The sequence below is a fragment of the Montipora foliosa genome, chromosome 11 (genome assembly GCF_036669935.1).
Source record: "Montipora foliosa isolate CH-2021 chromosome 11, ASM3666993v2, whole genome shotgun sequence".
Lineage (NCBI taxonomy): Eukaryota > Metazoa > Cnidaria > Anthozoa > Scleractinia > Acroporidae > Montipora > Montipora foliosa.
The window spans coordinates 13,424,233-13,437,106 of NC_090879.1; the positions used below are offsets into that span (position 1 = coordinate 13,424,233).

Below are 12,874 nucleotides of genomic sequence, written 5' to 3' on the forward strand. Positions count from 1 at the left end.
CGATGAAAGAAACGGCGAAAACTGTCAGTACAATCTTCATGCCAGTATGCCCGCCTGTCACAGCGTTTTGTGTTCCCCCGTGTTATCTGTTCCCCCGAACACTGAGAACTAGTGCTGAGCGTTCCCCCTTCCCTCCCCATAGAACATTTCACTGCTACGTGTTCCCCTCAAAATTGCCGACTTGAGACTAAAGTAATCACGCCATAACGATAAATATGATAGCAGAATATCAATACAGCAAGTATCCTAAACATTTCTAAAAACTAACCTTAGCCCTAGACTTTTGTTTAGGCCTAATAGGCCTAACGTTAGCTTTTAAAGCATGTTTAGGATCCTTTCTGCATTAACAAAACAATGACCTGTAACCTGTAAAAAACACCAGGACTTAAATGTTCTATGGGGAGGGAAGGGGGAACACACAGCACTATTGCTCAGTGTTCGGGTTTTATGACGTTGAGCCAGACATACCATTGGTCAGCGGTACCATACCCCAATACCGAACGATTCGTACGTGGTGTGATGTTCAGAGGTTGTGGTCGAAGAAGGAAGATTTTCCTTTTAATTTAAGGGCTCTTTCGCCTTTCTTGAATCATGATGATGGAAGAACAGGATACCTACGGATTTGAGGAGACTCTGGTGAGATGGCCCTTTAACTCTGGAAATGTTTTCGACTCATATTGCGAACATTACTCAAAACATATCAAGCAAATGCAAATACTCTCCATGCGTTTGTACACGTAATCCGTGTGTGATTATCTGGATTATATATACTCTTGATAAAAGTGTTTTCGATTTAATTGCTTTGCTTTTTTTTACGTTAAAAGCATTTTTCACGTAATCCATTTGTCTCTCATTTTAGTTTAATCAAACCTTTTTGCCGGTGATCCTGGAAAAGAAAAATTAGGTGATCGATGAACGGAAAGGAACTTTATTTAAGCGTCTAGTCGTTCTAGCGCTGAAGCACTAATTGGGGACACTATAAACTCAAATTAACAGTTAACACAAATCAAGTCAAATGTTGGTTTTTGAGGAGAGGGGAAACCGGAGTACCCGGAGAAAACCTCTCGGTGCAGAGTAGAGAACCAACAAACTCAACCCACATGCATGTATAATTACGCAGAGGCTGGGAATCGAACCCGGGCCACATTGGTGGGAGGCGAGTGCTCTCAGCACTACGCCACCCTACGTGAGATGAGATGAGATGAGATAAAGCTAAGTACAAAGTAGATTAAATACCAGTGAGATTAGTGGCTTGGTACCAATAACAGCTAATAATAAAACGCTAAAATTAATTTAACACGTTTACTTGTGGCTACAGTTGCACATCGATCATTGAGAATCTGTCTTAATCTATTACACCACCGACTGTGGATTTATTAACAACTACTTAACAACTGAGAGTGAAGTCGTTACAGGAAAATCTCTAACAGAGGCCTTGCCATATTGACCGAGCAAGCTAGGCGGGGCTTTGAGATTTTGCTGTAATAACTGAATGGTCGAGGTTATTAAGTTTCTTATTACATGTATATGGCTAACACAACGGTTCTAAAAAAGGGAAAACTAATTTGCATAATCCATAATCAAGCGCTTAGCTGCTCTTAGCCAATCACAATGCATGTTATATCAGCCAAAAACTTTATTATGGCTAGTGTCTCAAAGTGTTTGTCAATTTGATATTAGGTGTTTTCTGTCATTAAAAGCATTTATTGGTTGCAAATGCTTTGCTGTTATTTGCAGAGAGTTTTCATTCAGTTCTCTAGTTGTACCTTTCTGCTTATCTTTTTAATTTGCTTTCAAGTAAATGCTTTTGAATCAATAGAATTCATGATAACAATAGACTTGATTAAAACAACAGTATCGGGTTCAAACTGCAGGTTATCAAGCTATAACTGTGGTTTCCTCAAGGAGATAAGGGAATATTTAATTTAATGTGTTTTAAATGTGACTAGTTGCTATTCTTTCTTCCTTCAAGATGTATGGCCGTTTTACAACCACAGAGCTGCAGAAGTATGCTAAAGAACAAGGAGCAAGGCTGCGCCGTGAGCAGCTACGACAGCGAGAGCAAGAGGAGCAAACAGATGATGAATTCAGAGTTTACAATGGCTCCTGTCTTGCTTCTCTTAAACGTAAGGAAATCTACAGAAAAATAATGCATCACAGGGCTAAAACTTGGAAGTTGTAGTTAACCAGGTTGCCTGTGGCGACTTCAAGACATACCAGGGTTACCAAAAATTGAGGTTGAATCACCCAATGTGCGACTACAGTACCAAAGAATTCAGCTTGATATATTGTAAAGTCTATAGTTGGAATAAAAATAAAAACAACAAATTGTTTATTTTGGCTACCTTTCAGTTCATTTCCTTAACTTAAACTTCACTGAATCTTGTGAACGGTTAGTTTTTACCTGGAAAACTCAAAGAGGAATTAATAATATTGTTTAGACAATCGATCCATAATGGGACATGATTTTGATTTTTCCGACTGCAGCCTCACCCAAAGTGCTTTGCTGTCAAAAATCCTTGAGACATTCAAGTTACAGAAATCCAGGACCACTTAAAATGTCCCAAACAACCATGAAATCAAAGAAAGTGGTCTGTCTTGCCACCAGGCATTGACAAGTAAAATTATCTGGCATTAAACGGGGTAAAATCTGTAAGTCTCACTCACAAAATCAAGTGTTGTTCATTGATGTGATGGAAAAACCGAATTATCAAGAGAAAAACATGTGAGAGAAATGTTGAGAAGCAACAAACTCATCCTCATTACAGTGTTGAGTCCAGGAATTGATACCAGGCAGCAATGGTGAAAAAGGGCGAGTTCTCGCACTGCTGCGCCAAACCTGCCTCTTTGCATGCATGGTTGGTATAGAGTCCTCTTATGGGAACACATGAGCCAATCCGGGATCGATCCCGGGGTGACATTGGTGGGAGGTGAGTGCCCTCACCACAGCACCAACTCTGCTCCCCAGTAAGTGCATGGATTACTTCAATGTTTCAAGGTTGGTATAATTAGCAGCATTATTCTCTCTTACTGAAAAGAAAGGTTTAAACATCTGATATCGTTTTAATCTCAGCAAATGCCAGGTGGATAACAAGAATAATAATAATAATAATTATTGCAAGTTATGATTACAGTGCATAACTTGTCTTTGCTTATCAGCTATATCAGTACATAAGCCCATCCGTGTTCAGGGCCACCTTGTTTTTTTATCGGTGGTGGTATATGTCAGTGACATGTTGGCCAATATACTGACCGAGATGTTGATGGGATCTGCTTTGTTGCTAGTACCCCAGGCTTTTACCAGTAAACATATATATTATTATTGTAATTTTGCAGGGGCTGGTGTTTGGTTACAACCCTGTTGGAGTCGTCTAGGAAGTGATTGGGTGTTCTTGTTGATTCTTGGAATAGTAATGGCACTGATTAGCTCTGTGTTGGACTTGGCAATTGCAAAATGCGAAACTGGTATGATGAAATAACTGTATATAATTATAGCGGAGCCCGGTGTGCCTGCGTGGAGCACCATAGTTAAAAAAATGTGGTAACCCATTGATGACCACCCCAATGTAAACACATAATCGCATTGAGTTCTCGTAATTTAAGGAGAAATATCATTAGCTTTTGTTTTCAGAAGTTTGTTTAAAGCATGTATAGGTAATTTGTTGGAGCAGATCTTGTTTGAAGTTTGTCCTTTCTTGGTTGCTGTATTTTGCCAATTCTTGTTCCAAGCCAAGCTGGCATGTTTCATTGAAATACATCAAAAAGTGAATTATCTCGTTCTCAGAGATAGAGTGGAATAAGTCTGTGATTTCTAATTTTAGCATGATTCCTATTCGCTGGCTTTTGACAGTTGACTCTGAAATGGCTTCTTTCCTTTTCCGTTCGCACGCTGAGCATTTGCTTTTTTTTTTTTTAAACTCATGCGATTCAAGAAAAATTAATTTGCTTAACTGGTGAATTCCACAGTAAAGTTCACTTGGAAAACCGATATCGCATTCTTCGCTTCGTGATTCATGTGATTTAGGTTTTTTGCATGAAATTTACCATTGGAAGCGAAGAGAATGATTTAATTAAGCAGTGGCCAGAAACACCAAAACGCAGACAATTTCAAAACCTTTTATTTTCACTAATCCTGCAGCCAGTAAGAATAAATAACCCGGGAGCTCCACTTTTAGGCTTGGCCAAATCTATGTATTATTGATGTACCAGGAAGAATGTACTGCATGTTTTCCTTATTTTGCAGCACACATTTGGCTTTACAGTTTGCCTGGAAATACCTTTGTTCAGTATATTGTATGGACTTGTTTTCCTTTAATCCTTATATCTTTTTCTGTTGGATTCACGTACCTCATTTCTCCTCATGCTATTGGTGAGTGAATTAATTTCTTTATAATTCAGTGCGAAAAAGTTGTATAATAAATACCTTATTAGATGTTTGGGTGTGTAGTCTTGTTGAGTAGTTTTACTTGTTGTTTGTTTTTTGACTCGCCCAAGGGGGCTCGTCAAAATACAGCACAACTTGTTATAGTAATACTACTCAGCGATACTACACACCAAAACATCTGGTAAGATATAATTACTGTACCTGGTGAATTCAATGGTTTCGGTAAGTACGGAGAGCCTACGAAAAGTGTCCAACACTTCACTCAGAGAAGATGATATGGCTACTGTTTTTTACCTAAATTGAAGTACAAGTACTTAGTTATTTAAAGGTAAAATTGTTGCATTGATAGCCAGTCAAATGCGCACCCTGCATGGCACAATCAGGGCACAATTTTTCTGTGATTGAGTGATACACATAATGTTCAACTTAAATGTTAATGTTTAATGTTCCTTGGAAAACAAGGACGGTACAGCAACAAGAAGCCAAAGCCAGAGGCTTTGTTGCTTCTGCTTAACCATCTCTAATTTTTTCATGTATCTTATTAACACAGTGTAAGTACATGTACGGTAATCACATGATTTTTCTCATGCAATTTGGAACAAATAAGCACTGGCAAATTTTGTTAAAGACTGCAAACTGCACTCACTCTATGGGCTTGTTCAGTTCTGTGCGTTTTTGAAAAAATTTACTTGTCCTTATTTGTTCTAAATTGCACTCTAAATCATGCAATTACCAGTCACCAACTTTAAATTTTATTGAAACCCCTGTGAATTGATTTTCGTCTGTAAAAGTATGATTATGTGGACATGTTGTTTGACAAATGAGGTGCTTTTATTTTAGCAATTCACCCTTTTCTTTTCAAGAGTGCCTCTTGAGTATTTTACTCTGTCCAACACCAGATGATTTGACCTGTTAATAAGGAACCTGTTCAGGCAAAAGACTGTAGTTAATAAATACATATGAAGTGTGACATGTTTTGGTCAAAACACTTCAAACAAAGGAACTAATAAAGGGACAAAATTTTAGTCTCTAAAGAAACTGTGGTACTGCGTCGGTGGGAGATTGAAACAGAAATTGATTTTATCAAACGAGTTGATAAAGGTCGAATTACCACCGTGAAAGATTCATTTTCCTCTTACCAATGTGAACACTACAAGATTACAAAATGTACCTCACAGATCAATGTAGTTAGATTTGTTGGATTATGACGATTAATTAACTCATTGATTCCAGGCCGGTTTGGGTGTCAAAGCATGAGTGATTAAGTGTAGTCTCCTTTCCACAACACTGTTAATTTATGTAATTTATGTGGCAGAGCAAAGACAATAAGGTTGGGAGGTCAAGCATGTCAGCCGATGCCAACACGGGAAGCTCGTATCGCTGCACACCACTCATCTTGTTCCTCCACAACGTTTGAACTTCGGCAACGCTGTTGAGCCCCGTGTCTCTCTTGAGGGAGTCTGTGAGAGTTGTTTGCCCTTGACCACGATTTCGCCTTCCGAGCGTTGGCTCCCACAGTATAAGATCACTTGTTGCGAGCTCTGGATGTCTCACACAGTGTCTGGCTAGGCCCATGCGTCTTTGCCTGATCTTGTCAGTCAGCCTGGGGCGGTTGCCATAGAGCTCAGAATTTCTCATGTGGTCCTCCCAGGACACATTAAGGGCCATTCTGAGCATCTGTGTGTATACACCGTCAAGGGCTTTTTCTTCTTGCACGGACAGTGCCCATACCTTGCATCCATATGTGAGTCATACTCGACTGTAGAGACGAAAAGGCGCGGCTTGAGTCTGTGGTTCATATCCGATACCCAGATTCTCTTCATTTTATGCGGGGTGCTCCAGCCTAGAGCTCTCCTCACTTTGATGTTCTTCGCCGAGGATGCTATCCAGGCACCCAAGTACTTGAAGTTTTGGACTACCTCCAGCTTTGTCTTCACCGCATCACCGGCTGAGTGGAACGCCACGACTTGTGTCTTCTTCGCATTCAGCTGCAGGCCGATCCTCCTGCAGTGATGCTTGACTTTTGTAAGCAGTAGCGCTGCACACTCTGCTGTTTCTGAGGCCAGCACAATGTCATCAGCGAAGTCGAAAGCGGTGATCATCTTGGCCAGAATGGGTCGGCTGGCATGCTTCACTACTGTAAAGCCAAACTCCTCCTCTTTCCCATCAATAGCACAGCAAAGTGCATAGTCCAGCGCCACAATGAAGACAAATGGCACCAAAGTGTTGCCCTGTACTATCTCAAAGGTATCTGTATTCCCATCCGGTGTCCTGACCTTGGCCCACATCTGTTAGTATGTTGCTTCGATGGCCATCACCAACTTCTCAGGCACTTCATATGCACGAAGGATCTCAATTAGTCTCCCACGATAAATGGTATCGAAGGCCTTCTTGAAGTCAATGAGCGTGAGCGCGCAGCTTAAGTTGTTAGCCGTGACACCTTCCAGAAGCCGCCTCAATGCCATGATCTGGCCAACTGTCGTCCGTTTTGATGATGAAGGTTTTGCATGGCTCAGGAAGATCGCCAGAAGTGTACTAGGCCTTGTTGATGAAACCTAACACAATGTCATCAAGACCATCATACTTCAGAAACTCCGGTGTGATGCTGTCCTTAATGCACACCTTCCCACACTTAACCACTTTCTTAGCCTTGGCATACTCAGCCTCCGTGAAGGGGCTGTCGATTATGTTGAGGGTATCGAAGACTTGGTTTATTGGAGAGTCTTTCTTGCCTATCTCTGGATGGCTGCTCAGCAAGTTGCTGAAGTGGGAATGTCATAACTGCACTCGCTCCTCTGGGCTGCAAGCTTTGAGTTTGGACGACTGAGAGCTGCTATGGCCAGAGATGTGGTTAATAAACTTTCAAGCCGCACCATGCTGCGAGCTCCTGTGGGCATTCTCCACCCCTTCTACCTTGCTGATTAGCTCCTCTTGGTTGATTATGGCTTAGACATCATACGATGACTTTTTCTTCCCCTTGTACTCCTCTCTCAGCTGCTTGTTCTTGTTGTCAGCCAGGTAAGTGCGGTATGCCTCCTCCATCTCTTTTTTCACTTTCACCACTCTTGGGTCAAGACACTTCACTTTCTTCTTTTGTCTGGGTACCTTTCTCAAGCACTGCTCTGCCGCTTCAGCACTAGACTGGACAAACTTGTTGTAGTCTGATGTAGACTGGTCCAAGACTTCGTTTTTCAGCGCTTGAAATAGATTTTTCACTTCAACAGCGTAGCGAGCTTGAATGTTCTCATCTTTTGCCAGGTCGCTCCAAATGTATCTCACAGCTTTGGTACTTGTGACTGGCTTGGACTTTGGCAGTCTTAGTGATACATTGGCTATGACCACTCTGTGGTCCGAGAACAGTGAGCTGAAGGAACTACAGGCCTCACCGTTTCTCACACTAATATAATGGAGAATTTGATATAGTCAACTTATAAAAACTAATTAATAATATTCATGATGGGAAACAAAAGAAATCTTTTATTCATCAATATCTGTATATCTGATACAGATTTCTCTTCATTTACATAAACAATTTTTTCGATTTTCCCTGTTAAAATGGCTTTAATCACCAACATGTATTAACAATTTAATGCTAACGTTTCGTATTAAGTTGTATACAAAATTTTTGTCACAAACTCTTGGTTTCAACTTGAGTTTTTAAGTGGACAAAACTTTAGTTTTTTCTTTAAATGAGCAATTATATCACATTAATTTAACTCTCTCGTTCTAATGAACATGTTCCATTGTACACTCTTTTTTGTTACCTTTGGCTATTTTGTTAGATTCCCAATTTATTTCACGTTGTTATTTATCTTTGTTTAGCATATTATAAATTCAAATGTAACTTCAAATTAATTCTACTTTCAACTGAAGATGGTCGTTGCACAACCGAAACATGTCTTGCAAATTTAATTTCAAATGTGTCGTCACTTTTATAAAAATTGTTGTTAGTCTGCTTCTTTCCAGAGTTTTTAAAATAATGTGATACAGATCTGCTGCTCAAATTGTATATATTTCATAGATTAATTTGCATAGCATTAGGACACACCTGGCAAAGGAAGGCCCAGGATAAACACTTCTGGAAAAAGTCTAGTCTCCTGAGTAAATTTCACCCTGGATTTGGAATTTGTAAATGACTCTTATCATTTTTTTTTAGGATCAGGAATTCCTGAGATGAAGGTCATTTTAAGAGGCACTGTATTGAAACGCTATTTGTCACTTAGAACATTAGTAGCCAAAGTGGTGAGTGGCACTGATATATTGTGCTCTAAAATTCATGAGGAAGCTGTAGTAACCAGGACATGAAGAATGGTTTTTGTGGGTAGTACACTGTAAGTGCATTACCCATATTGTCATTGGGGCTGTATGATGTGTGAATGAATGAGTGAGTGATTGAGTGTAAGATTGTAGGCCTGCAGCGCATGCATGAAGTGCAAAACTAATGTAGGATTTCTTGAATTTCAGCAAAAATTATTGATGTCCATTGTACAGTTATTCTGTTTGCAGCCCCCTTGTTGCCTTTTTTTAACTTTGCAAGTGCAATGGTCAATCTCGAAAATGGCCTTAAGATTTGGGCATTCTTTCCTAGAGCACTAGAGGGCTTTGTGAGTCAACACCGGCTTGAATACCCTAACTGCACCGTTTGCAGAATTCCATCGCTATTCCTCCCAATACAGGAATAAGAGAAGATTAAAAAAGCCTTTAACAACCAAATGCAAAAAAATCAAAAAGAGAAAAAAGATAAGATTTTCGTCACAGGGATTTTGCAGTGATTTCCCATCCAAGTACTAACTTCACCCGAACAGGCTAAACTTCAACTTGGAAACTTGCATCAAATTATACGTAATTGGTCATGTCAATGCTAATGCACTTGGACAACAAAATTGAACGAAAAAATAATTTCATGAAGTGGCAATCAGGCCTGTAGCCTGTGACCTTTGTGAGTGAACACCCGCTTTTAGGGACTCATTGCCATTCATCATAAACAAACCTTATAATCTTTGTTGACTCAGAAGAAAAAGGTTATTATCCATTCATCAACCAAATACAAAAAATAAATCAAAATTAATGGAAAAAAAAATATAATAATAATAATAATAATAACAATAACAATAATAATAATAATAATAATAATAATAATAATAATACAGATCACATGTCCTGGTCAGGGGGATTTTGTGGTCGTCTCCCATCTAAGTACTAACACCACATGAACAATCTTAACTTTAGTGGATGCTACAGCATCAATTTACACGTCATCAGTTATGTAAATGCAAAAACGACAGCAATGTTGGACAACAAAATAAATTGTGAGAAAAGATAATAATAAAAGGGATAATCAGGCCTCACAGACTTTGTGAGTTAACACCCGCTTAGTAATGACACTGTTTTGGGACTCCATTGCCATTCATCAAAAACATGTAAAGAAAGTTACCGAAAAGCCTTAAAAAACAAAACAAATACAAAAAAGAAATCAAGTTTAAAAAAAAGGTGAGAAATCTCAGCCCAGTCAAAATGTTTTTGGGTAGTAGGCAAGCTGGCTATAGTAATAGGCAGGAGAGGCCTTCAGACTCTGCTGCAAGGACCAGAGCCCCTTGCATGCTAGGCGGGTCCGGGGACATGCTCCCCTTGGAAAGTTTGAAACTGTTGGCTTGAAATGGTTGCATCTGGTGCATTTTAGGGTAAACTGAGCCCCTATTAGATAGCATTAAGATAACAGTAATGAAAAGTCACACAAGACTTTGAATTCCATTTTCAAATTAAAGTTACATTCTGCATTAAGAAGCATTATTGGAAAAAAGGGTAACTTTTGTACAAGCAAGTACTTCTCAACTGTGAAAGTTGACTCATAATATATTATAGAGTCAGTTAAACTAAAGGCTTCAGATCTTCAAATCATTTGAGCAATGTATTGTCTCAATGCAAAGCTATGGGTTTCCGGTGCTAAACACCTGATACCTTTTTAAAAAATTGAGGCCGCCATCTTGTTTGTACCTGCAACAACCGTGACCGCTGACCATCCGTTTGGCTTGCTTTCCTACGCCATTAGCACGCATTGTTCAAAGAGTTGACTATAGAAACAATTGTGTGCGGCTTGTGCGGCTTGGGTTTACATGGTGTATTTTTTAGTTACAATTTGAACTGGAAGTTTTTAAGAGACCTTATAGCCTGAGAAACGACGAAGGTTTGCAGTATGCAGTCGAAACGTAGTGATTAGAGGGACAACATAGTAAGAAAAATGATAATACTTTATTAGTATACCGGTAATTTGTACTTTATAGTTTACAGTGATGAACAAAACCTCGAAACAACCTCATCCTGAATACAAGTCTGACAAATGTGAATTCGAAGTAAGCGGCAGATGTTGTGTTGTAGCTGGCCAAATAGCCGGCTGCCGGCACATTTTGACTGGGCTGTATCTTTGTCAAAGATTTCCTAATGGTCTCCTTTTACAAGTGCCAACCCTATCAGTGCTTTATTAAGTGAAAACATCAAACTTTGAGTAATTGGGATGCAAAAATGACAGCAATATTGGATAATACAATAAACAGTAAAAGAAAATCAATTTTGCAAAAATTATTACCAGGCAATACCAGCCTACTAATGCACTACCAACATGTACGCAGTGCGTGCCTGTTTTTTTAAACATACAGTTGTTTTATATGCACTTGTCAGGTGCCTGGTCTTTGTAAACCTTTTGCTGTGCCTTCTTTTTCCAGTTTGGGCTCCTCACAGCACTGGGAAGTAGTGCTCCAATTGGTAAAGAGGTAAGCTTTTGTTTTCAGTTTATTTTAATCACCTTGTAATCTACTCTAAAGACTTGTGAATAGGCCACACCTTTTGGTTTAGTTTTGGGCCAAAAATCATGAGTGCGGCTTATACACAAGACCATTGCTTTCAGAGGGAGTAAACTGGCTTGTAGGGGTCACAAATTGAACTGAAAACCTTAAAGCTCAAACATATTGGAACCTGTTGTTGATCACTGGTTTCAGTAGAAGTGGTGGCTCCTAAAGGAGCTGTTTGTTTGCATTGCATCTTCAGGTTCAAAACCCAAATCTTCCTCGCCATTTGTTCTTTCAAGCGTTTCATTTGCATTTGTTTGAACAGTTAAACTCTAACTGGCATGGAATCTCCATTCCTCCGCACATCTGCTTACAATGTCGTCTACAACCAATCGCATCAACACTGATTTGTCCACTAGCTATGTGCAAGGAAATACCACGCTATTTGGGAGAACTCGCCAGGCAAATGGCCGACCGTTTTATTGTCCTTCCCTACTTTCATGGTGTGTTTGCCCATGGGGTTGGTAAACTCTCGTTTAGCAGCAAGTTTTTCTGCGATGTCTTCCATACGTCTTGATAAACATGATATCCAGGTGCGGGTGATGTGAAAGCGAACGTTTCTATGTCCAGACTTCCTTCATTAAATGACTGCGTGGTTACCAAGCAAACATTTTCCATCGTTCTCCTGCGCTTTTTTTGCCTGAATTCAATTGTTTTCATTTCAACTGTGGGCTTTAGCAATGAAGACAACTGTTGTCAGTCACAGGGAATAGGGAAATTGATTAAAAAGAAGCTTTTAAAAGGTATTTTCAGAGTTGACTAACTTATTAATTTAATGTCGCTGCAAATACACAACATTAAATGTTGTCATGTTTATTGTTAACATCTGCGAACAAATGACCAACTTTTTTACAAGAGTGTTTTAATGCTTGAAAGTTGGAGTGCAGCTTATACACGAGCACGGCTTATACACGAGTCTTTACGGTATCTGAAGTGGTTTGGTTTTGTGAGTCCTTTTCGTTTCCTGGTAAACTTGTTTTAACCCACTGACTCCTGAACCACATCCCCTCAAACCCCCCCCCCCCCCTCCCCCTTTGTTGGCTAAAATTGTTTCAGTGGCATTTTACTCATCACTAGGTGGTGGTTCAAAATTCTTGACCTTACTGACATGCTCTCATGATCCTGACCCCCATTAATGAATAAAATTGTCTGTCGTTAGACAGAGTGAAGTCTGGTAATTCTCACTTCTAGGAGTCAGTGGGTTAAATTTTGAACCAGGAAAAAAATGATTGAACCACTACATCTACAATATTCTTCACAGGGTCCTTTTGTTCACATTGCAAGCATGGTGGCTCGCTCGATGGGGAAGTTTGTGGCATCATTTAAAGGAATATATACGGTGAGATTCCTTTTTCACGCATGAATTACATGTATGTCTTCACCATTTATTACGTTTTCATAATAACTTAGGCTCTTTATGTAACCCTGGTAAAAACAGAAGCAAAACATGATACATTTTATAGAATTATTTTTTACTCAGTTACCAGTTTACTTGTGTGTTGAATTTGTAGAATGAGTCAAGAAACACTGAGATGCTTGCAGCTGCTTGTGCTGTTGGTGTATCAAGTTGTTTTGGGTCTCCCATTGGAGGTATGTACCCTTCATTTCAAGTTGAAATTACTGCAAAAACATATCAATGGTTTCCTTT

At 39.4% G+C, this 12,874-nt stretch overlaps 1 protein-coding gene across 2 annotated transcripts in view; it reads left to right on the forward strand.

Annotated features, from left to right (window-relative positions):
* The first annotated feature begins 479 nt into the window (after positions 1 to 479).
* The window catches only part of LOC137974932 (chloride channel protein 2-like), a 33,100-nt gene continuing 20,705 nt past the window's right edge, over positions 480 to 12,874 (forward strand). For both annotated transcript variants that reach the window (XM_068821942.1, XM_068821943.1), the window contains exons 1-8: positions 480 to 636; positions 1,973 to 2,126; positions 3,337 to 3,465; positions 4,244 to 4,369; positions 8,541 to 8,626; positions 11,104 to 11,151; positions 12,488 to 12,565; positions 12,738 to 12,816. In XM_068821942.1, the coding sequence (XP_068678043.1) occupies positions 592 to 636; positions 1,973 to 2,126; positions 3,337 to 3,465; positions 4,244 to 4,369; positions 8,541 to 8,626; positions 11,104 to 11,151; positions 12,488 to 12,565; positions 12,738 to 12,816 (745 nt within the window). In that variant the 5' untranslated portion in view covers positions 480 to 591. The remainder of the gene's footprint in view (positions 637 to 1,972; positions 2,127 to 3,336; positions 3,466 to 4,243; positions 4,370 to 8,540; positions 8,627 to 11,103; positions 11,152 to 12,487; positions 12,566 to 12,737; positions 12,817 to 12,874) is intronic.